The 24,156-nt window shown below is 37.2% G+C and overlaps 1 protein-coding gene and 2 long non-coding RNA genes across 6 annotated transcripts in view; 2 read left to right on the forward strand and 1 right to left on the reverse strand.

Moving 5' to 3' along the window:
• LOC135229841 (uncharacterized) overlaps positions 1 to 24,156 on the reverse strand; it is a 637,733-nt gene that overhangs the window by 276,869 nt on the left and 336,708 nt on the right. The window lies entirely within an intron of this gene.
• LOC135229842 (uncharacterized) overlaps positions 1 to 24,156 on the forward strand; it is a 590,403-nt gene that overhangs the window by 159,855 nt on the left and 406,392 nt on the right. The gene's annotated exons all lie outside the window — the stretch shown is intronic.
• On the forward strand, positions 2,327 to 16,678 carry LOC135229844 (olfactory receptor 8K3-like). The gene has a single exon (XM_064279101.1). The coding sequence runs from the start codon at positions 14,867 to 14,869 to the stop codon at positions 15,812 to 15,814; it is 948 nt and encodes a 315-aa protein (XP_064135171.1). The 5' UTR covers positions 2,327 to 14,866; the 3' UTR covers positions 15,815 to 16,678.

Consider the following 24,156-nt stretch of genomic DNA (forward strand, 5'->3'; position numbering starts at 1 on the left):
GTCCTGAATTCAGGTTTCTAGCCTTCTAAACTCTGACATGTGTTGGAAGCAACTCAACAGTAACACATAATTGGTGAGAAAATAAACTTCTATTTTTTAAAGACATCCAACTGTAATATTTCTGTTATAGCAGCACTAGATAACTAAGACAAACAGTAGAAGCAAAATCCGTAAGAAGCTTGGCCAAATCAAATTTTAAAACTCTTGCTCTTCCAAAGACACTTGTATACAAACAAGTTATATTCTTGGAGATAATGTTTTCAAATAACATATCTCATAAATGACTTGTGTCCATAATATGTGCAGATGGCACAGAACTATAAAAAAGGAAACACTCTGCAAAAAATAGCCATAAAAATCAACAATAACTTATCCAAAGAAAATATGCAGCTGACAAGCATATAAAATGCTCGTCGTCATTATTATTTTTTATTTTTATTGTGCTTTAAGCGAAAGTTTACAAATCAAGTCAGTCTCTCCTACAAAAATTTATACACAACTTACTATATACTCCTAATTGCTCTTCCCCTAATGAGACAGCCTGCACCATCCCTCCACTCTCTCTTTTCCTGTCCATTTCGCCAGCTTCTAACCCCTCTTCCCTCTCATCTCCCCTCCAGATAGGAGATGCCAACATAGTCTCAAGTGTCCACTTGATCCAAGAAGCTCGTTCTTCACCAGCATCTTTTTCTATCCCATTGTCCAGTCCAGTTCCTGTCTGAAGGGTTGGCTTCGAGAATGGCTCCTGTCCTGGGCTAACAGAAGGTCTGGGAGCCATGATCACCGGGGTCCTTCTAGTCTCAGTCAGACCATTAAGCCTGGTCGTTTTACCAGAATTTGGGGTCTGCATGCCACCACTCTCCTGCTCCCTCAGGGGTTCTCTGTTGTGTTCCCTGTTAGGGCAGTCATCGGTTGTAGCCGGGCACCATCTAGTTCTTCTGGTCTCAGGCTGATGTAGTCTCTGGTTTATGTGACCCTTTCTGTCTCTTGGGCTGGTAATTACCTGGTGTCATTGATGTTCTTCATTCTCCTTTGCTCCATGTGGGTTGAGACCAATTGATGCATCTTAGATAGCTCCAGACACTGCTCTCCAAAGTGGGATGCAGAATGTTTTCTTAATAGATTTTATTATGTCAATTGACTTAAATGTTCCCTGAAGCCATGGTCCCCAAATCCCCGCCCCTGCTACCCTGGCCTCCAAAGCATTCAGTTTCTTCATGAAACCCCTTTGGTTTTGGTTTAGTCCAGTTGTGCTGACATCGCTTGTATTGTGTGTTGTCTTTCCCGTCACCTAAAGTAGTTCTTATCTACCTCTCTCCCTCCCTCCCTCATCTCATAACCATCGAAGAATGTTTTCTTCTCTGTTTAAACTATTTCTCGAGTTCTTATAATAGTGGTCTTATACATTAATATTACATCTCTAGTAAGATTTATTCCTAAGTGTTTTGTCTTCTTGGGGGCTACTGTAAATGGTATTGAATTGGTGATTTCTTCTTCAATGATCTTTTTGTTGGTGTAGAGGAATCCAACTGATTTTTGTATGTTTATCTTGGATCCCGATACTCTGCTGAGCTCTTCTATTAGTTTTGGTAGTTTTCTGGAGGATTCCTTAGGGTTTTCTGTGTATAAGATCATGTCATCCACAAAAAGAGATACTTTTACTTCTTCCTTGCCAATCCAGATGCCCTTTATTTCTTTATCTAGCCTAATATCTCTGGGTAGGACCTCCAGCACAATGTTGAATAAGAGTGCTGAAAAAGGGCATCCTTGTCTGTTCCCCTATCTCCAAGGGAATGATTTCAGGTTCCCTTTTCCATTTAGGATGATGTTAGCTATTGGCTTTGTATAAATACCCTTTATTATGTTGAGGAATTTTCCTTCTATTCCTATTTTGCTGAGAGTTTTTATCACGAATGGTGTTGAACTTTGTCAAATGCCTTTTCTGCATCAGTTGATAAAATCACGTGACTCTTGTCTTTTGTTTCATTTATATGATGGACTACATTAATTGTTTTTCTCATGTTGAACCATCCCTGCATACCTGGTATGAATCCCACTTGGTCGTGGTGAATTTTTTGATTATTTTTTTGAATTCAATTGGCTAGAATTTTGTTGAGGGTTTTTAAAGGATCTAGGTTCATGAGGGATATATGTCTGTAATTTTCTTTTTTTGTGGTGTCTTTACCTGGTTTTGGTATCAGGGATATGCTGGCTTCATAGAATGAGTTTGGGAGTATTCAGTCCTTTTCTATGCTCTGAAATACCTAAACTCTTCTCTGAAAGTTTGGTAGAACTCTTCAGTGAAGTCATCTGGGCCAGGTTTTTTTTTGTTGTTGTTGTTGTTGTTGTTGAGATTTTTTGATTACCTTTTCAATCTTTTCTTTTGTTATGGGTCTATTTAGTTGTTCTACCTCTGTTTGTGTTAGTTTAGGTAGGTAGTCCGTTTCTAGAAATTCATCCATTTCTTCTAGGTTTTCAAATTTGTTAGAGTACAATTTTTCATAGTAATCTGATATGATTCTTTTAATTTCAGTTGGGTCTGTTGTAATATTGCCCAACTCATTTCTTATTCAGGTTATTTGCTTCCTCTCCTGTTTTTCTTTTGTCAATTTGGCCAATGATTTATCAATTTTGTTGATTTTTTCAAAGAACCAGCTTTTGGTCTACTTAATTCTTTCAATTTTTTTTTTCCTGTTTTCTATTTCATTTAGTTCTGCTCTAATTTTTATTATTTGTTTTCTTCTGGTGCCTGAGGGTTTTCTTTCATTGTAGGGATACTTCTTTGATTTTGGCCCTTTCTTCTTTTGGATGTGTGCATTTATTGACATAAATTGGCCTCTGAACACTGGTTTTGCTGTGTCCCAAAGGTTCTGATAGGAAATGTTTTCATTCTCATTGGATTCTATGAATTTCTTTATTGCATCCTTAATGTCTTCCATAATCCAGTCTTTTTTGAGCAGGGTTTTGGTCAGTTTCCAAGTGTTTGATTTCTTTTCCCTGCTTTTTCTGTTATCGATTTCCACTTTTTTGGCCTCATGGTCAGAGAAAATGCTTTGTAATATTTCAATGTTTTGCTTTCTGCTAAGGCTTGCTTTATGACCTAACATGTGGTCTATTCTAGAGAATGTTCACGTGCACTAGAAAAGAAAGTATACTTGGGTGCTGTTGGGTGGAGTGTTCTGTATATGTCTATGAAGTCAAATTGGTTGATTGTGGCATTTAGATCTTCCTTGTCTTTATTGAGCTTCTTTTGGATCTCCTGTCCTTCACCAAAAGCCGTGTGTTGAAGTCTCCTACTATTATTGTGAAGCTGTCTATCTCACTTTTCAATGCTGATGGAGTATGTTTTGAGTCTCTTGCAACCCTGTCTTTGGGTGCATAAATATTTAATCTGGTTATATCCTCCTTGTATATTGTTCCTGTAGTCATTATACAGTGTCCTTCCTTATCCTTTATAATGGTTTTAACTTTAAAGTCTATTTTGTCAGGAATTAATATTGCCACTCCTGCTCTTTTTTGATTGTTGTTTGCGTGATATATTTTTTCCCATCCTTTCAGTTTTAGTTTGTTTGTGTCTCTAAGTCTGAGGTGTGTCTCTTGTAGGCAGCATATAGACGGATCCTGTTTCTTTACCCATTCTGCCACTGTCTGTCTCTTTACTGGTGCATTTACATTCAGTGTAATTATGGACAGGTATGAATTTAGTGCTATTATTTTGATGTCTATTTTTGTGTGTTGTCGACAGTTTCTTTTTCCCACTTAATTTTTTGTGCTGAGTAGATTATATATTGTCTTTTCCTCTTATTCTTTGACCATTTTGTTTCTGCCGAGTCTCTATTTTTGTCTTGTATTTTATTTTGATGTGTAGGATAGTTTGTCTCCTTTGTGGTTACCTTATTCTTTACCCCTATTTTTCTAAATTTAAACCTAACCTTTATTTCTTTGTATCACCTTGTCTTCCTGTCCATATGAAAGATCTATGACTACATTTCTTAGTCCCTCTTTGTTGTTTTAATGTTGTCTTCTTTTATGTAATAGAATCGCCCTTTCTCTCTTTTGAGCGTTTTTTATCTTGGTTTATTTTTGTGATTTCCCTGTCAGGGTTGACTTCTGATGGCTCTGCCCAGCATTCTAGTCTTGGGTTGATACCTGACATTATTGATTTTCTAACCAAAGAACTCCCTTTAGTATTTCTTGTAGTACTGGTTTGGTTTTTACAAATTCCCTAAACTTCTGTTTATCTGCAAACGTCCTAATTTCACCTTCATCTTTGAGAGACAGTTTTGCTGAATACATGATTCTTGGCTGGCTATTTTTTTCCTTCAGTTTTTTATATGTCATCCCATTGCCCTCTTGCCAGCATGGTTTCTGCCGAGTAGTCTGAGCTTTTTTTTATTGACTGTCCTTTGTAGGTGACACTAGCCAATCTTAAAATTCTCTCTTTATCTTTGGTTTTGGCAAGTTCGATTATAATATGTTTTGGTGACTTTCTTTTAAAATCTACCTCAAGTGAGTTCGATGAGCATCTTGGATAGATATCTACTCATCTTTCACCATATCAGAGAAGTTTTCAGCCAACAAATCTTCAAGAATTCTCTCTGAATTTTCTTTTATCCCTCCCTGTTCTGGAGCTCCAATTACTCACAGGTTATTTCTCTTGATAGAGTCCCACATGATTCTTTTCTTCATTTTTTAAAATTCTTTTATCTGATTTTTCTTCAAATATATTGGTGCCAAGTGCTTTATCTTCAAGTTCACAAATATTGCTCAATTCTTCTCCTCTGACTTTCTATTGAATTGTCTAATTCTGTAATTTTATTGTTAATCTTCTGAATTTCTGATTGCTGTCTCTCTATGGATTTTTCCAGCTTATTAAATTTTTCATTATGTTCTTTAAGAACTTTTTAAATTTCTTCAATTGTTTTATTTGTGTGTTCTACGGCTTGTTCTGCATTTTGCCTTATCTTCTTCCTGAAGTCTTGAAGAGTTCCGTATATTAATCTTTTGCTTTCCGCATCTGGTAGTTCAAAGAATACTCATTCATCTGGACAATTCCGTGATTCTTTGTTTTGAGAGCTTGTTGTGGCAATCATGGTCTGTTTCTTTATGTGACTTGATATTGACAGTTGTCTCCAAGCCACCTATAAGTTATTTTATTAGTTTGTTTTGTTTGCTTACTGTATCATAGCTTCTTTTTTTGTTTTGTTTTGGTATAACCCTATGGGTTGCTTGAATGAGCTAGCTTGATTATTTTCACCTTTGGAGCTCTGACATCCTCTCCCCAGATGGCTAGAGCTGTTTTCAGGTAGCTTAGGTTTCCAGGTAGCTGATCACCAAGTGTATGGTACAGGCTCTGTCCTACAGTCTTGCAGGGGTAAGGGTGATTGGTGTAGGTACTGGTATCTGGTTGCAGCAAGTGGTCACACTCTGAACAAGGCAGGGGGCTGAGAATCATCCCCCAAGTCTCTCTGAAGAAAGCTGGTCCATTTTTCCTGGAGTGTACAGGTGGGTGGGTTCTGCAGACAGACCATGGGCACCCAATGTTTTTGGTTGTAAGGACTGGGAGGTACCAGTTATCCTTGGACCCCTGTTGCAGGTGACTGGGTGACCTGAGTGAAGCCACCAGTCCTTATGCCCCTTATGTGGGTTGGTGAGGACCCTGTGTAATAGGCAAAGTGGTGTCAAACATCAAACACCCACCTCTCCACCGCCCAGCTGAAATAGTTGTAGTCTGCCAACAAGGGCCTATTCTCCCGAAATATGCCCACAGATGTCCATGCAGAGAGTAAAGGTAGTCAAAGTCCATGGACCATTTATGCCTGGACAGGAGCCGCTTCAGTCCTGAGCTCCCCATGTTAGTGGAGCTGGCAAATTATCTTTTCCCTCAATTTCATATTTATTCCTTCTCCAGGGCCTGGAGGATGGCTCTAGGTGCTCAACAGGACCTATCTCGGGCCCAGGGAATTCAGCCATGAAGCCATCTTGGGGGTGTGGTAGAATATACACAAGTACTTGGCTTTTGCTGAGAGTGACATTCTTCTCTGGTTTCAGAGGTGTGAGCAGGCTGTGTGGCTGGCTGCTTCTCCCTGAGGAAACTGCAGCTGAACACTAGTACCAGTCCACCACAGCTGCTCCCGGGAATGGTGCCTGAGGGCTCCTGGCCATTCAGGTCTGGTAACTTCTCTCTGCTTCTGAATTGTCTCTTCCTCCCCTGCCTCTCAGTTCGTTTTCTAACCTTGTCTGTGATGTCCAGGGCTCCTAGCTTGTCATGAATGTACTCCTTTCACTTTTTTTCCCAGGTATTTGTTGTAAGAGGGCTCGCCAGTTGCGTCTGTCTATTCTGCCATCTTGGCCCCACCTCCTCATTTATTTTTATTTATTTGTGCTTTAAAAGTGAAAGGTTACAAATCAAGTCAGTCTCTCATACAGGAATTTACATACACTTTGCTGTATACTTCTAATTGCTCCCCCCTTAATAAGACGGCTCACTCCTTCCCTCCACTCTCTCTTTTAATGTCCATTCAGCCAGCTTCTGACCCCTTCTGCCCACTCATCTCCCATCCAGATAGGAGATGCCAACATAATCTCATGTGACTCCTGATCCAAGACACTCATTCTTCACCAGTATCATTTTCTATCCCATCGTCCAGTCCAATCCCTTCCTGAAGAGTTGGCTTTGGGAATGGTTCCTATCTTGGGCCAACAGAAGGTCTGGGGACCATGACTACCAGGGTGCTTAAGTATCAGTCATACCACTAAGTCTGGTCTTTTTATGAGAGTTTTTAGTGTGCATCCCACTGCTCTCCTTCTCCCTCAGGGGTTCTCTGTTGTGTTCCCTGTAAGGGCAGTCACCTGTTGTAGCTGGGCACCTTATAGTTTTTCTGGTCTCAAGCTGATGTAGTCTCTGATTTATGTGGCCCTTTCTGTCTCTTGGGCTCATAATTACCTTGTGTTTGGTGTTCTTCATTCTCCTTTGCTCTAGGTGAGTTGAGACCAATCGATGCATCTTAGTTGGCTGCTTGCTAACGTTTAAGACCCCAGCTGCCACTCTCCAAGTTGGGAGCAGCATCATTAGTAATTAAAGAATTTCAGTTAAAACATTAATGACATAATTCTTTACATCTATTAGAATATCATGTAGTTGGTAAGTATGTGGAGGAACCTGAGTATTCATAAACTCCTACAGGGAAATTAAAATGGTATAAATACTTTAAAAAATAATTTCCTTTCAGCATCAGGGTCTTCAAAAGCTAACCACAGTTTTATCATAAAATTTAACCATATTACTCATATATGTCTACCCAGGAGAAATTACAGCATTTTTCCTTACAAAGGCATGTATACAAATGTCCATAGCAACTTTGCAAAAGTCAAAAACTAGGATCAACCCAACTGCTCATCTACTTGAGGACGAATAAGTAAATTGCGGTATATTCAAGAAAATGGATACTACTCAACAATAAAAACTAATGAATTATTGTTACCTGCAAATATATTGATAAAAAGTACAAATCAATAAATTGGACTTTGTCAAAATTAAAACAACCCACACGTAGACATTTATTCCAGAGAAATGAAAACTTATTTTCATACAATAACATTTACACAAATTAGTAGATAAATGGTAACTTTGGAAAAGTGCAAGATAGTACACAGTACTGGGGAAGTCATGATAATTTGTTTAGGGCGAAGTCATAGAAGCTTCATAGACATATCCAAACCACCTGAGAGACTGAGCTACTGGGCTGAGGGGCTGGGGACCATGGTCTCAGGGAATATCTAGCTCAACAGACATAACATAGTCTATAGAGAAAATATTGTACATCCAACTGTGGTGACGCTTGCAAGCAGGCATCTAAAATATATCTACTGGTCATTCTGTTTGGAGCAAAGGAGAATGAAGAGAACCAAAGGCACAAGGGGAAGATTAGTCCGAAGGACTAATGGACCACATCAACCACAGCATCCACCAGACTGAGCCCAGGACAACTAGACAGTGCCCAGTTACCACCACCAACTGCTCTGGCAGGGGTCACAATAGAAGGTCCCAGACAGAGAGGGAGAAAAATGTAGAACAGACTTCAAATTCACACACACACACACACACACACACACAGAAACCTGGCTTGTTGGTCTCACAGAGACTGAAGAAACCATAAAAGTATGGCTCCTGGACACCTTTTAAAGTCCAACACTGAAGTCACCCCTGAGATTCACCCTTCAGCCAAAGATTGGACAGGTCTATGCGGCCAAAAATAACACACATGAGTGACGTACTTCGTATTGCAATCATAAATACAGGACTAGTGGGCACACTTGTTCAAAAGCAAAGAAGAGAAAACAGGATGGGACAGAAAAATTGGACAAATGGAAACAGAGGCTAAGGTAAAGAAAGGGAGAGTGTTGACATAGTACAGGGTTGGCAACAAATGTCACAAAGAACTTGTGCATTAACTGTTTAATGAGAAACTAATTTGCTCTGAAAGCTTTCACCTAAATCACAACCAAAAAAAGAAAAAAAGGTTGATAAAAACATTATTTATAATAGCTAAAAACTGGCAGCAACCCAAAATTTCCTTCTGTGGGTGAATGGTTATGTAAACTGTAATAAATAGATACATGATACAATACTCTACAATAAAATGAACAAATTATTAATACACACAACAGCATGGATGGACCTTAGTAGAGTCATGTGAAGTGAAAAAAGTCTATCTCAAAATGTTGTTGCTTTCTGCCATTGAGTTGACTTTAACTTATGACAACCTTATGTATAACAGAACAAAATGATGCCCAGTCCTGGGCTATCCTCAAAATCACTGGTATGATTGAGTCCACTGCTGCAGCCAATGTGGAAATCCATGTCACAGAGGGCTCACATTCTCTTTGGCCCTTTACTTCACCAAATATGATGTCCTCCTCCAGAAAATGGTCTTTCCTGATGACATGTCCAACGCAAGAAGATCGGACAATGTTCTGTTGGAGACAACAAGATATTTACCATTAAAAAATTTTTGGTTCGTTAGGTACCATGGAGTGGATTGTGACTCATAGTGACCTATAGGACAGAGTAGAAATGCCCCATAGGGTTGCCTAGGCTGTTATGAATGCAGATGGCAAGTTCTTTTTTCTCCAGAATGGCTTGTGGGTTAAAACTGTGAACCTTTTGGTTAGCAGTGAATTTTTAAACATTGCAATACCGGTGTTCCTTCCATTAAAGAATAGACAAGTAAAAAAAAATACACACATACATATACATATCATTACATATCACAAATAAGCAAAAAAAAAAGTCACAAATGTTTACATTACAAATATTTAAAATGGCAAAATGCATCAAAAAGATTTATAGCATAATACATATATATTCATAATAAAACATTACACACAAAATACCACACTTTACAAGGTGTGATGGTTAAGGTTGTGTGTCAACTTGTCTTGGCCATCATTCTCAGTGGTTTGGCAGTCCAAAGATGTTGTGATCACTTCCATGATGAGGTTCGATATAATGTGGTTACCTCCATGATAGACTCTGCTCTGAGTAGCAAGTCAGTTGAAAGGAAGTTTCCTTGGGTGTGTGGTCTGAATTGAATATAAGCAGACATTCTGGCAAGGTTCATTTGCTATTGCTCACTTTGGGTCCTGTAGCTGGCTCCTGTTCATCTGACCTCTGGTTCTTGGGAATTGAGCCAGCAGCTTGCCTTCAGTATTGCCTGCTGATTTGGGGATTCTTGGATCTTCCCAGCCAGTGAGCAAGAGCCCTGCTGTTTGACCTGTAGATGTTGGGTCATCCAGCCCTTGCAGCTGCATGAATCAGGAGAAGCCTGTATCCTGATCTCGGGACTTGGGATGTTCCAGCTTCAATATCCCTGTGAGCCATTTCCTTGATGTAAATCTCTGTATACACATATTTATATGCTTTACTGGTTTTGCTCCTCTAGAGAACCCAGCCTAAGACACAAGTGTATATTGACATGGTACAGCATATGTCAAGCACAGCTGAATATGTGTGAAGGCAAGAAAGATGTTTTGGGATGAGGATTGAACAGAATGGAAAAGCATACAATATTGAGATGTAATAAAGGAAGCAAAAAACCTAAACAGACAGATGATGGCAATTGATCATCAAATGAGAAGCAAGGGTAACATTTCTGTTCTTTAGGTCAAAACAAAATTAACAAACAAAAAATAACTTGAAAATAGCAATAACAGCAACAATAATAAAAATAGTAAGAGCAAACTAGGAAGTGATACCTCACATATGCACAATGCAATAGTTTTATTCCATTTAAGTCTTTTAAATAATGTGATAAGACAGTGTTTAAGCACTTCTTCGTTTTGTCATCCGTTTGAAGAAACCACTGTAGAAATAGAGAATGTTGATAGGTCTGTTATACAGATACGATATTTTAATCCCGATCCCCATGTGGTAAAAATGGAACGTTAACAAAGAGTAAAACAAAGGACTATATGAAACAGATAAACATAGACATGCATACACACTCTATGAGTAAAAATTTGGTCACTGGTGAATACAAAATATACTGGACAATTAACAAACGAAGGCCAGGTATTTTGTTAAGCTTTCAAATGCCTCAGGAACAATCAGCAAATTGTTTGGCATCTCCTCAGGGAGGATCTCCATGGGTAAAAAAAAAAAAAAAATCCATAAATTCTTCTCCCTCTGCCGTTTTAAGAAACACTTGGGAGAGGAGTCAAGACAGAGGCTTCATTGCAGGTAAAAAGACTGTTTCCGTATTTTACCAGTATCCAGAATGTTTCATTGACCCTTGCAGGGTCCCACCTTTATCCAATGGCAAAGTCATTGCAAAATATTAGGATTTCTGATTCAGTTCTGTGTGCGTTATACTTTTCAATAGTGCCTGAAGCTAGGATCTCTCTCCAATTTTTTGACATAATTTTTTTTTCAAATCTTCACACTCTATTTCAGAGGCTAAATGCTAAGAAGCATTTTGAAACATTATCATTCCATGTCTAAATATTTTTACTTCATATAAGTAGTTATCTGAATAAAGTTAACAGAAAAAAACAAAGTCCTGGAGTCAGTTTTGCCTCATAACTGCCCCCTGGGTATCAGAGACCCGTGCTCCACAGGTTTTTCAATGGCTGTGACCTTCCAGAAGTAGATCTTTCTTTCTTCAAGGTGCCTCTGAGTGGACTCGACCCACCAGCCTTTCAGTCTGTAGCTGAGTGCTTAAGTGTTTTTGCCACCCAGGTGGCCTAATTATGTGAATAATAGAGCTCCAATATGAAAGTAAAGGAAGCATATACAGTATTAAAAATACTGCAGCAGAATTATGAAGCTGCAGGTATTCAGTTTCTAGCATTGGTGTTCTTCAAAATCCTCAGTTATAAGCTGCCTCTAGGCTCTTATGTACCTCTCAAGTGTAATTTAATATTTAATGCATATTTAGATAACAGTACAAATGTCCATTTTTCCTAATCTCTTGATGAAGAAACAAATAAATTTCCATCTCACACCTCGTGTTGAGAAGTGAAAAGCAATTTTTGGAGTTTAGGAAACTTTTAATTACCTAGTTTTTTTTTTTATGGTGATAGTATAATATATACCATATTCTTCAATTTCCAGTAGAATCTGGCAGGAAGAAGACATAATTTTTTCAAAGAGCATAGCTGTGTAAAATGAATTAAATGCTCAACAAATACAGTAAACTATGGAAAATAATTTGGTGCTCTCCGTGGAACTCCAAAGCCGATGGGAGGAAGTCCTCTTATCTCCTCTTAACTTATAGGAAAAGCAGCACTTACCAATATAAGTATTTTTGTTCTTCAGCCTTTCATCATTGCAACTCGACAAGATTTACATTGCTTTTATTGTATTCATTGAAGATAGTTGATTTCCTAATTATAATATCTACTAATACCCAATTCAGTACCTCTTAAAAAAAATTTTTAGTGTGCTTTAAGTGAAAGTTTACACAGCAAATTAATTTTCCAATCAGAAACTCTTACCAAAAACTGTGTCCGCACTCTTCTCATTTCCTTCCTGGCTCCCTGTTTCCATTAGTCAGGTTTCCCTGTCCCTCCCTGACTACTTGCCCTTTTGGTCTCCTGTAGTTGATCGAAGTTATTGTTTAGCAGCCCCGTCTGTTATTGGCCTGAAAGGTGGCCACCAGGGGTGTCTGTAGTTTCACATTAGAAGATTGTCTTAAGAAAATAGTCTCAGGGGTTTCTCCAGCCTCTTTCAAACAAGTAAATCTGGTCTTTTTTGTTTATTTATTTTTGAATTTGAATTTTTTTTTTACATTTTTTCCCCCATTTTGCTCCAGGCTTTCTATTGTGATCCTGGTCAGAGTGGTACCATCTAGTCCTTCTGGTCTCAGGTTAGAGGAGGCTGTGGTTCATGTGGGCCATATGTCCTTTGGACTAATTACTTCCTTTAGTCTTTGGTTTTCTTCGTTCTCCTTTGTTCTAGGTGGAAAGAGGCCAATAGTTTTTTTTTTTTTTTCTGACATAAGCAATGTGTGTACAGGGTCACAACCTTGTAAGCAATGTTTTAAATGAGATAGTGTATTTCCTGTGCAACCATTTTATTATTTAATATGATACTATTGTATTTTTCTATTTGTTTGGTTATTCTTGATTCAGAGGCTGCTGGTAGTGCTATTTTCATGTAAGTAGTATCATTTCAAACCTTTCGTTCTTTTACCTTAAACTGCCATCCTCATCCTTCTCTGGCATTTTTTTTTTTTAATCTGTGGCTTATTAGGGATACATATATACATTTTAATTTAAATATACATGTGTTTATATGCATTATGTACTATATAATAGCTTAAACTAGAGGATTTCTTTATCCAAATGGAATTTTTAAATGAAATTTTGTTATATAAAATCAGTGACATGGACCTTACTTTCTCCCAATTTGTTCAAATTTTCTCTCACTGTCTTAGATTCTTCCATGAGAAACTATATCTCATTTGTTACAAACAATTTAGTATATTAGTTATAATGAAAATGCTCCTAGGTTAGGACATATTTTAAGTAAATTTATATTCAAATGCACTGCTGACTCAAAAGTGACCCCATAGCTGTAAATAGGCTATAAATCTCTATGGAAGCAGACTGCCACATCTTTCTCCCATGGAGCCACTGGTGGTTTTGAACCGCTGACCTTTAGGTTAGCAGTCCATCAACTTATATTAAAATGTATTAAGAAGATGTATCATCCAGAAGATTGGCACATCGATGGTCCAATTTTAGTCATGGAGTTGAGGATGCAGGAGGGAAGGGCTGGGCTCAGTTACATGGATAACAAACTACTCAACCTACTTATCATCATAACCCTGACATAGAAGCTAGATCACAGTAGGAGAATTTGCATATGCATATGTAAAGAAAACACCTTTCAGGTAACTTACTGTCATCATTTGTCATTTAAAAAAAAAAACATCACTATATACTTGATATTTGAGACTTATGTCCTGATATCTTAAATGCATTGAAACATTTAATCCTCATTTTTTTTTCCAGCAACACTGAAGGGAAGTGGTCATTTTGCACTTGTGAATAAAGAAATTAAGGTATCTTTTTTTTTTTTTATTCTATAACCCACAAAGCCAAAACCAAACCCATTGCCACTGAGTTGATTCCAACTCATAGTGACCCTATAGGACAGAGTAAAACTGCCCCAAAGAGTTTCCAAAGAGTACCTGGTGGATTTGAACTGCCGCTCTTTTGGTTAGCAGTCGTAGCACTTGACCACTATGCCACAAACTTTTCTATTACCCACAAGCTGAGGTATAAAAAAGACTATATCTGTATGGGTCTACCACCTGGAATAATTTCCTGTATAAAGACAGACTATCCCCACCACGATCTATTAGATTTTCCTTGTGTTCAATACTTGTCAAGTATGTTGTTTCCGACTGTACCACCTGTGGCACAAGGGCTTTTACAGGACTATGTTTTGAAGTAAGGGATACTAAATGTTTCCACACATTCTGGGAATTTGCATTTTGAAATGTTTTTAATGAAGTTAACATACATATTATAATTTTATACATGTCATTATGTAATTGTCAGTATTGTAAATGAAAAAAGAAAGTTTTGTAACCACCCATATACCTAACACATCTAAAATTTTTTACTTTTTTTATTTTTGCTTCATATATCTATATGTAAAAAAAGAAAACCTGTTGCCATCGAGTTGATTCTGACTCATAGAGACCTTATAGGACAGAGTAGAACTGCCCAATAGGTTTTCTAAGGAGCAGCTAGTAGATTCAAAAAGCTGACTTTGTGGTTATCAGCCAAGCTCTTAACCACTGCTCCACCAGGAATCCCATCAAGGTATATGTATATGTACATCTACATCTACGTGTACACGTACACATATGCCTTCACCTACATCTTTATCTGTGTCTATCTCTATCTCTATGTCTGTATCAGGGCTTTTCAACTTCCGCCATAGTGACATTTTGGACTGGAAATTTTGTTATTGTGTGGGGTTACTCTGTATATAGTAGAATTTTTAATAACATCCCAGGCCTCCATTAGATACCAGTAGTACCCTTCTCCTAGTACTGACACCCAAAATGTCCTAGGCATTGACAAATGTTCCATGGGCAGCAAATTTTCCTCAATTGATAACAAGTTAGATTTTTCTTTCTTTCCCTCTATCTTTTTTTCTTTCTTCATGTACCTATACTTTACTTGTGGGAGGCGGGTTTACTTTCAAAAACCTGTATTGGAAGTTTGGATTTATCTTATTCATTTAGCATATTGCCTTTGTATACTAAAAATCTACCAGATGATGCTACATAAAACCGATTGACTACGCTGATATCTCTATCCAGAACAGGTTTCCTGATAGACCAAGATGGAAAAGCAAAATCTAACAATGCTAAATGAATTCCTTCTGATGGGAATCACAGATCACCCTGGGCTCCAGGCTCCGTTGTTCGGGCTGTTCCTCATCATCTACACGATCTCAGTGGTGGGCAACTCAGGCATGATCATCCTCACCAAGACAGACTCCAAGCTACAAACACCCATGTACTTTTTTCTCAGACACCTGGCTATCACTGATCTTGGTTATTCAACAGCTGTGGGACCCAAAATGCTAGTCAATTTTATTGTGGATGAAAACACTATCTCCTATTATTTTTGTGCTACACAGCTAGCTTTCTTTATTGTGTTCATAACTAGTGAACTTTTTCTTCTGTCAGCAATGTCTTATGACCGCTTTGTGGCTATCTGTAACCCTCTGCTCTACACAGTCATCATGTCACAAAGGACTTGTTGGGTGCTGGTGGCAATACCCTATCTCTACAGCACATTTGTTTCTCTTCTGGTCACCATAAAGATTTTTAATTTATCCTTCTGCGGCTACAATATCATCAATCATTTCTACTGTGACAATCTCTTCTTGTTATCCTTGCTCTGCTCAAACACACATGAAATTGAATTGATCAATCTCATCTTAGCATCTTTTGATTTGATTTCATCTCTTCTAACAGTTCTTGTTTCTTACCTACTCGTTTTTGTAGCCATTCTCAGGATGAAGTCAGCTGAGGGCAGGCACAAGGCTTTCTCCACCTGTGGATCCCATCTGACAGTGGTGGTAGTGTTCTATGGGACTTTAATCTTTATGTACATGCAGCCCAAGTCCAGTCATTCCTTTGACACTGATAAAGTGGCTTCCATATTTTACACCCTGGTTATCCCCATGTTGAATCCCTTGATTTATAGCTTGAGGAACAAAGATGTAAAATGTGCCCTACATAGGACATGGAAAAAAATACGCAATGTATTTTCTAGAGTTTGATGCAGCATATGATTCCTACAAATTACACCATGAACTCAAACCTTGTCTGTGTGCCTCCATAGGGAACAGTGAGCACAAATATATTCAACATATATTTATAAATTGCCTTCTACATGCTAGTCACTCTTCTAAGTGCATTGATGAACAAAAGAGTACAAACTGGTACCTTTCTTGAAGGAAAGAGATGGATCACAAACAATAATTAAGAACAATCTATAGTACAGTAGAATGTGTTAGGACCCTTGTGGTGCAGCAGTTAAATTGCTTGACTGCTAACTGGAACGTCAGTGTTTCAAAAAACCAGTTGCTTCTTGGGAGAAAATTGAAGCAATCTGCTTCCATAAAGATTTTCAGCCTTGGAAACCCTATGGGACAGTTCTATTCTGTCCTATAATGTTGCTATGAGTCATAATTGACTCAACAGCAGTGCATTTGGTTTTTTTGATAATGTGTTAAAAAATACCAAACCCATTGTCCTTGAGTCGATTACTACTCACAGCAACCCTGTAAGACAGAGTAGAACTGCCCCATAGGGTTTTCAAGGAGTGGGCAGTGGATTTGAATTGCCGACCTTTTGGTTAGCAGCCAAGCTCTTAACCACTGCACCACTAGGGCTCCAGGAGAATGTGTTGGGAATCATGAAATTAGGCAAGGAGAGTGGATATGCTGAGTGGAAGTGGGAAAAAGTACTAGGTACAAAAGTGGAGATACAAAGATTCTGGTGTTTTTTTTTTTCAATTATTAAACTTTTCAGTGTCAGCACTTGTGTTTATGTATGTGTGTGTGTTTGTAAGCCTTTGCCTTCTGTTTTAGTCTTCAAAGTCTTCTGAAGGCTGCATTAGATCAGGGCCAGGTTGCGAGGAGTCTCAGAGTATATGACGATTTAAAGTACTCAGTTGCATGAATTGCTTAAATGCCCCCATTGCAGATCTTGGAGTTCTACCCTTTACCCATTAATGCCTTTACTTTCACATGTAAATCTGTTTACTCAACATACCTTGAAATTTTTGCAGTTCAAAAGTTCAGCTCTGCATCTGACTTGTTTTTGCCTAGATCAGAATATACACCAGTTAAGATAAATTTCTTGAGGCCAACCATAGAGGCTCCCAGGTTTGAAATCCATCCCCTGCTGGTTGTTCTTTCTTAATAATTATCTTTTTTTGTTTAATGGATGATCCTTTCTTATCTATATCAACAACTTTTTAAGTTGTTTGTTCAATTACTTTCTGTGTATCTCCTTGGGTAACAGGATAGTCTATGACGAGTTAAGTTTGCTGCCTCTCTTTCATTGGTTTGGCTTTCCTAAACTTTGGTAAATATTTATTATGAATTTTATTTGCATTGACTTTTGTCCACCCTACTTGTGAGCGACAAAATGAGATAATCCCATGGTTTGTGCTTACCTGTATTTCTAATTCAAGTAAGACCTTTTATGTGGTAAGGATATAGTTATCTAGTTTTACGGACATAGCTGCAGCATGTTAAAACCCACTGCCGTCGAGTTGATTCCGATGCTCCTTAATTTTTTCCATGTATTTTTGTTTATTGTTATTATTTTAAAATTTCTAGTATTTTTTTGAAACTTCAAAAGTCTAAATTATTTTCTTGGCACATGATCATGAAATAAAATTCTCCGTGTAGCCAATGAAACTTGAATAAAAATAGTCCATTGGAATATAAAAAGGTGCACGGTTTATTGTCATGTGAGCATAAATAGTTTAAAAATGTTAAAGTACTTAGAAGGCTATGAAGGTCATGAGCACTAAACCAAACAAAACCCCGTTGCCATCGAGTGGATTCTGCCTCATAGCAACCCTATAGAACAGAGTAGAACTGCCCCTATAGAGTTTCCAGTGAGCAGCTGGTGGGTTTGAACTGCTGACCTTTCGGTTAGCAGCAGAGTTCTCAACCACCACGCCAATAGGGCCCTGCTGCTGGACTTTTTTTTTAAATAAATTAAAACCCCTTTCTTGAGCTAATTTTGGGTGATCCCTTTGCTTATTGTTTCATTACATGCATGGGAAAAGCATTACTAGATGATGCAATGCAGAGAGGCAGAGGCACCATAAGCAATTGTGACAGTTGGGCACCATGGTATTGTAGGGTGTGTCATTCATATACACTAAGATGTGAAAGAAGCAGCTGAAAATTTGCAATATATTGGGTAGTCCCAAGTTTAATGCAAACATCTAAGAGCTTCCCACCACAGAAATCATCAGATCAAAAGGAATAACATACAACTCAGGGATATCCATCAACCCAAAGGAAAAAAAAGTGTAATTCACCTATATAGTTTTTCACTGAAGGAGCTCCTGAAATTAAGAGAGAGAAAGAGAGGAGAGAGAGAGAAAAAAAAAAAAAAGGAAATACTAGCTGAGGATCTTGAGTATACGAGTTAAACATTTTTACAGTTAGAATAAGAAATGATCTGTGATTCATTTAAATATTTAATGGTCCCCAATAATCTTAATACTTGTTGTTGTTAGGTGCCATTGAGTTAGTTTTGACTCACAGAAACCCCATGTACAGGAGAATGGAATAGCACCTGGTCCTGAGCCATCCTCACAATCATTGCTGTGTTTGAGACCATTGTTGCAGCCACTGTGCCAATCCACCTCCTTGAGGGTCTTCCTCTTTTTCTTTGACCCTGTACTATACTAAGCTTGATGTTCTTCTCCAGTGACTGGTCCCCACCACCAAGTGTCAAATAGTATCTGCATGTAATCTTTCATCTAGAGAAAGTTACCACCAAATTGGTACTACATACGTTGCTGGATTCCCTGGAGAAAGAGTAAACCAGTGGAGAGGTGAACAGAAATGCTTTGAGGTAGGGAAGTCACAGAAGTCAAGTTACAGGAAGAGTGATATTCTAATTTCCAGTATATGTGACTGGCACATTGCTAGAACTGTGAGGGGCATGCCCTTCACTACAACGTGGTATTCCTCCCAGTTTTCGTTGTGTCATATTCTAGTAGTAGGTTATCTTGTATTCATAGCCAGTCTTTTCTATACACAATGGCAACTAAAAACAATAGCAAACCTGTAAAGGCTCCTTGGTGAGAAATATAAAAATATTATATTACTTAAATCCCAGAAAACCTGCACAATTTAATATATGAAATAACAGCAAAGTACAGCATCAGATATATCTATTTACATAATTTTAGCTCAAAATATTAGTTTATTACTTGAAGCAATAAAAACTAGCCAACCCTAAAGTAGGCAAAATAAGAATTCAACATTTACTGTCTCATAGAGAATATTGGTATTTAAAACTCACTTCTTCATGGACATTTTCTTTGACCATCACAACAAATGACTCTATGGAAATTGTTAACTTAAAATAATTGATAAAGAAACATTGGATTTTTTTCAAGGCTTTATTTTTTACAAAGTCATTAAATGTTCATGATTTTTTTTTTAAACATTAAGACTTTTAATACCTACTTGAGTAAGCAAGGATTCTACACATTTAAAGTGCTTTATACATGGGTAAATCTCTTTTTTCACATCTAGAAGTCAGATAAATTGGCTTTTTCTTGTTACATTTATTTTTTAAAACCTTTTATTGAGATATAATTAACATAGCATATAATTCACTGGGTTTTTATAGTTCACTCACTTGGCTTGAATTTTTTTCTTCATTTCTTTCAGTATGAGAAATGCCGAGCATGTTCTTCCCTTTTGGTTTTCCATGGTCTTTGCACATTTCATTATAATAGTTTATTTGTCTTCTCAAGCCACCCTTTGAAATCTTCAGTTTTTAACTTCATTATTTCTTCCATTTGCTTTCAAGAGCAATTTTCAGAGTCTCCTCAGCCATCCATTTTGTTTTTTTCTTTCTTTCCTATTTTTTTTTAATGACCTTTTGCTTTGTTCATACTTGATGTCCTTGATCCCATTCCAAATTTGTCTAATCTTTGGTCATTAGTGTTCAATGTGTCAAATATATTCTTGAGATGGTCTCTAAATTCAGGCTGGATGTACTCAAGGTCATGTTTTGCTCTAATTTTCTTCAGCTTCATCTTGAACTTACATATGATTAATCATTGGTCTCTTCTGCACTTGGCTCCTGGCCTTGTTGCAACGATGATATTGAGCTTCTCCATCATCTCTTTCCACAGACATAGTTGATTTCATTCCTGTGTGTTCTGTCTGGTGAGTTCCACATGTATAGTCTCCTTTATGTTGCTGAAAAAAAAGTTATTCGTAAAGAAAAATTTGTTGGTTTTACAATATTCTAACATGCGATGCCTGACATTGTTTCTAACACCAAGGCCATATTTTCCAACTACCAATCCTTCTTCATTGTCTCCAACTTTCACATTCTAATCACCAATAATTATCAATGCATCTTGACTGCAATTTTGATTAATTTCAGACTTCATAAGTTGATAAAATCTTTGATTTCCTTATCTTTGGCATTAGTGTTTGGTGGGTAAATTTGAATAATAGTCATATTAACTGGTTTTCTTCATTGGAGTATGGATATATCCTGTCTCTGACAGCATTGCACTTCAGGATAGATCTTGAAATGTTCTTTTTTAAGGATGAGTGTGATGCCATTCCTCTTCAATTTGTTGTTCCCATGATAGTCCAAATCAAAACGTATAATACCAGTCCATTTCAGCTCACTAAGGTCTAGGATATCCGGATGCCCATCTTTATGTTTTTTGTTTCATTTTTTACAATTTCATTTCTCAGAGATTCATACTTCATACATTTCATGTTCTGATTATTAAGGGCTATTTGCCAGTTTCTTTTCATTTTGAGTCATGCTAATAAAATTGAATATCTTAATCTGATAAAATAGAATAAGAAAGCAGTCTTAAACAGACAATTCACAACGAAAGAAGGAGTGGAGCGACTAATATCTGTCTCCATATTAAAAAAATAAGAGAAATATAGGGAAAAAATGCATATCATATACATCAAATGTAATAATTTTATTGCATTTGAGAACATGGTGGAAATAAGGAAATATTGAGTGGCCTGTCCTAAAGGTAAATTTTTTTAATCCAGGTCCCTGGGTGCGACAATTTGAAAGTTAACTGAGTTAAATTAATAAATGTATCTAAAAGAAACCTACTCCTTGGTGAACGCAAATAGTTTAGAAAATTAGCAGACACCCTAGATGTTTTCTTAAGCTTTCAAGGGCTTCAGACATTAACACATTGCTTGCTATCTCCTCAGGGAGAGCCTCAAGGGCTGAGAGAAAGCTATAAATTGTTTCCACTATGCCATGCTAAGGAGCTAATAAAACAGATTGATTACAGGTAAAAGGCATAATTTTTTATGCAGTGCCATTTTTCTAACATCTAGAATGTTTTGGTGACATTTTCAAGGCTTCATTTTAATCAATGGCAAAGCAACAGCAAAATAGTAAGAATTTTGATTTAGTTCTGTCTGCTTTCCATCATTATCCCTGATAAGTTTTATATGAGGTAGATGTGGACTTCTCGTATTCTCTTTTCTAATTTAACGCTTTGAATTTTAATGTCTGCATTTGCTTGCTAATAGTTTACTCAGAGACTGCTCTGCTTATAGTGTTCAGGAATAGATATATGCAAGTTAAGAAAGAAAAGAAAGAGAGAGAGAGAAAGAAAGAGAGAGAGAAGAAGGAAGGAAGGAAGGAAGGAAGGAAGGAAGGAAGGAAGGAAGGAAGGAAGGAAGGAAGGAAGGAAGGAAGGAAGGAGGAAGGAAGGAAGGAAGGAAGGAAGGAAGGAAGGAAGGAAGGAAGGAAGGAAGGAAGGAAGGAAGGAAGGAAGGATAGATGATGATAGATTAGATAGATGATAGACAGATCAGACGGACAGACAGACAGATAGATAGATAGATATAGACACACAGACATAGTTAGGAAGAAGTAATCACTACAAAATTTTAAACCAACCATTCTGTTATCTTAACCTGTAGGGCTATTGTTGTGTTTTTAAAACATCTGAGGTATATTCAGATACTTTTTTTTTTGAGATTATAATTAAATGGATCTCTGATGTCTCATGGCACATAAAAGTTCTGATGTTAAATGGAAGACGCTTCATGTTCAGACAGATTTTAAATAACTTCCAGTAATTCACATATATGTCATCGTCAGTATATTTTCTTTTTCTCCTACGCTATTGTGTCATATGGTGATTTTTTAACTTTCTTTTTTTTCATAAAAAGTAGAGGATTTTTTTTTTTACAAGGCAGAGTTTGTGACATTAATGTTTCACTATTTGTTCAGATTTCCTCATATATCCTAGATTTCTCCATGAGAAAAACTACATATATCTGATGTGTTAAAAAAAAACTTAGAATGTGTCAGTTATAATACTAATGCTCAATTGGAGGAGAAATTATGTAGACTAACAAAGAAAGTCATCTATAGAATGGCACTTTCAGGCACTTCAGTCATAGAATGGGTTTTATGGAAATGTGGGGCTGGGGTCAGTTACAAGGATAGAACCATAATGAACCTAGTCATTATGAAAGTGGTGGCAAAGAATTTAAGTCACAGTCCAGAAGAATTTACCTATAAATATCATAGAGATCAAAACAATTAACAAAAAAAATCATTTCAAGTAATTACTGGCAACATCAAAAAAAATAGGTGACAAGGATGATAGACAAATACATGATAGATAGTTATACAGAGAGACATATGGATGAATGGATGGATGGGTGGATAGATGGAAGGATGGATGGATAGATAGATAAAGTGTACTAAACACACTCTATTTTAGAGTTATTTTCAAGTAACAAAGACACATTGAAGCATTTAATTCTCATGTATTCTTCATAACAATCCTGCAAGAAAGTGTTAGAATATGATTTTTCAGGTAGGGATAAACAGATTCATATAACTTATGTTATTTACCCAAAGTACCACTTTGTATATCTTACAAATGGAGGTATAACCCAACCTAGTATAGCAGAGGCTGTATCTAGGTTCATACAAAGGAATGTTTTCATCTATAAAGACAAATAATCCCTATTGTAATCAATTATATATCTATCTAAAACTCATCTACTATGTTGATTGTTCCATCCTGAACCAACTGTAATCATGAGTTTGCATAAGATAATGTTTTGAAATGAAAGGTTCAAAATGTTTTCACATATTTCTTCTTTGTTGTTGTTGTTAGGTTCTATCGAGTCGGTTCTGACTCATAGCGACCCTATGCACAACAGAATGAAACACTGCCTGGTCCTGCGCCATCCTTACAATCGTTTGTTATGCTTGAGCTCATCGTTGCAGCCACTGTGTCAATCCACCTCGTTGAGGGTCTTCCTCTTTTCCGCTGACCCTGTACTTTGCCAAGTATGATGTCCTTTCTCCAGGGACTGATCCCTCTTGACAATGTGTCCAAAGTACATAAGATGCAGTCTCGCCATCCTTGCTTCTAAAGAGCATTCTGGCTGTACTTCTTCTAAGACAGATTTGTTCGTTCTTTTGGCAGTGCATGGGATATTCAATATTCTTCACCAACACCACAATTAAAAGGCGTCAATTCTACTTCAGTCTTCCTTATTCATCGTCCAGCTTTCACATGAATATGATGCGATTGAAAATACCATGGCTTGGATCAGGCAAACCTTAGTCTTCAGGGTGACATCTTTGCTCTTCAACACTTTGAAGAGGTCCTTTGCAGCAGATTTACCCAATGCAATGCATCTTTTGATTTCTTGACTGCTGCTTCCATGGCTGTTGATTGTGGATCCAAGTAAAATGAAATCCTTGACAACTTCAGTCTTTTCTCCGTTTATCATGATGTCGCTCATTGGTCCACTTGTGAGGATTTTTGTTTTCTTTATGTTGAGATGTAATCCATACTGAAGGCTGTGGTCTTTGATCTTCATTAGTAAGTGCTTCAAGTCTTCCTCACTTTCAGTAAGCAAGCTTGTGTCATCTGCATAACGCAGGTTGTTAAGGAGACTTTCTCCAATCCTGATGCCCTGTTCTTCATATAGTCTAGCTTTTCTTTAGGTATACGAAAAAGATAAAAGTTTTAAGAAGAGTACAATAAATATCCATGTATCTAACACCTAAAGGTTTAACAGTTTATCCATTTTTGTTTCATCTATCAATCTATCCATTAATCTATAATATGTGTGTGTGTGTGTGTGTGTATAAAATTTGTGGGAGTAGGGTATATATTCAAATATCCTAATAAGGAAAGATTGGATTTATATTATTCACACTGGATTTGTATACTAAAAATCCATCGGACGACTATGTTAAAGCTATTGACGATGCTGATGTCTCTATCCAGAATAGGTTTCCTGATAGACCTAGATGGACAAACACAGTCTAACAGTGCTGAATGAATTCATCCTGTTGGGAATCACAGACTGTC

This window comes from Loxodonta africana, unplaced genomic scaffold, assembly GCF_030014295.1.
Source record: "Loxodonta africana isolate mLoxAfr1 unplaced genomic scaffold, mLoxAfr1.hap2 scaffold_56, whole genome shotgun sequence".
Classification (NCBI taxonomy): domain Eukaryota; kingdom Metazoa; phylum Chordata; class Mammalia; order Proboscidea; family Elephantidae; genus Loxodonta; species Loxodonta africana.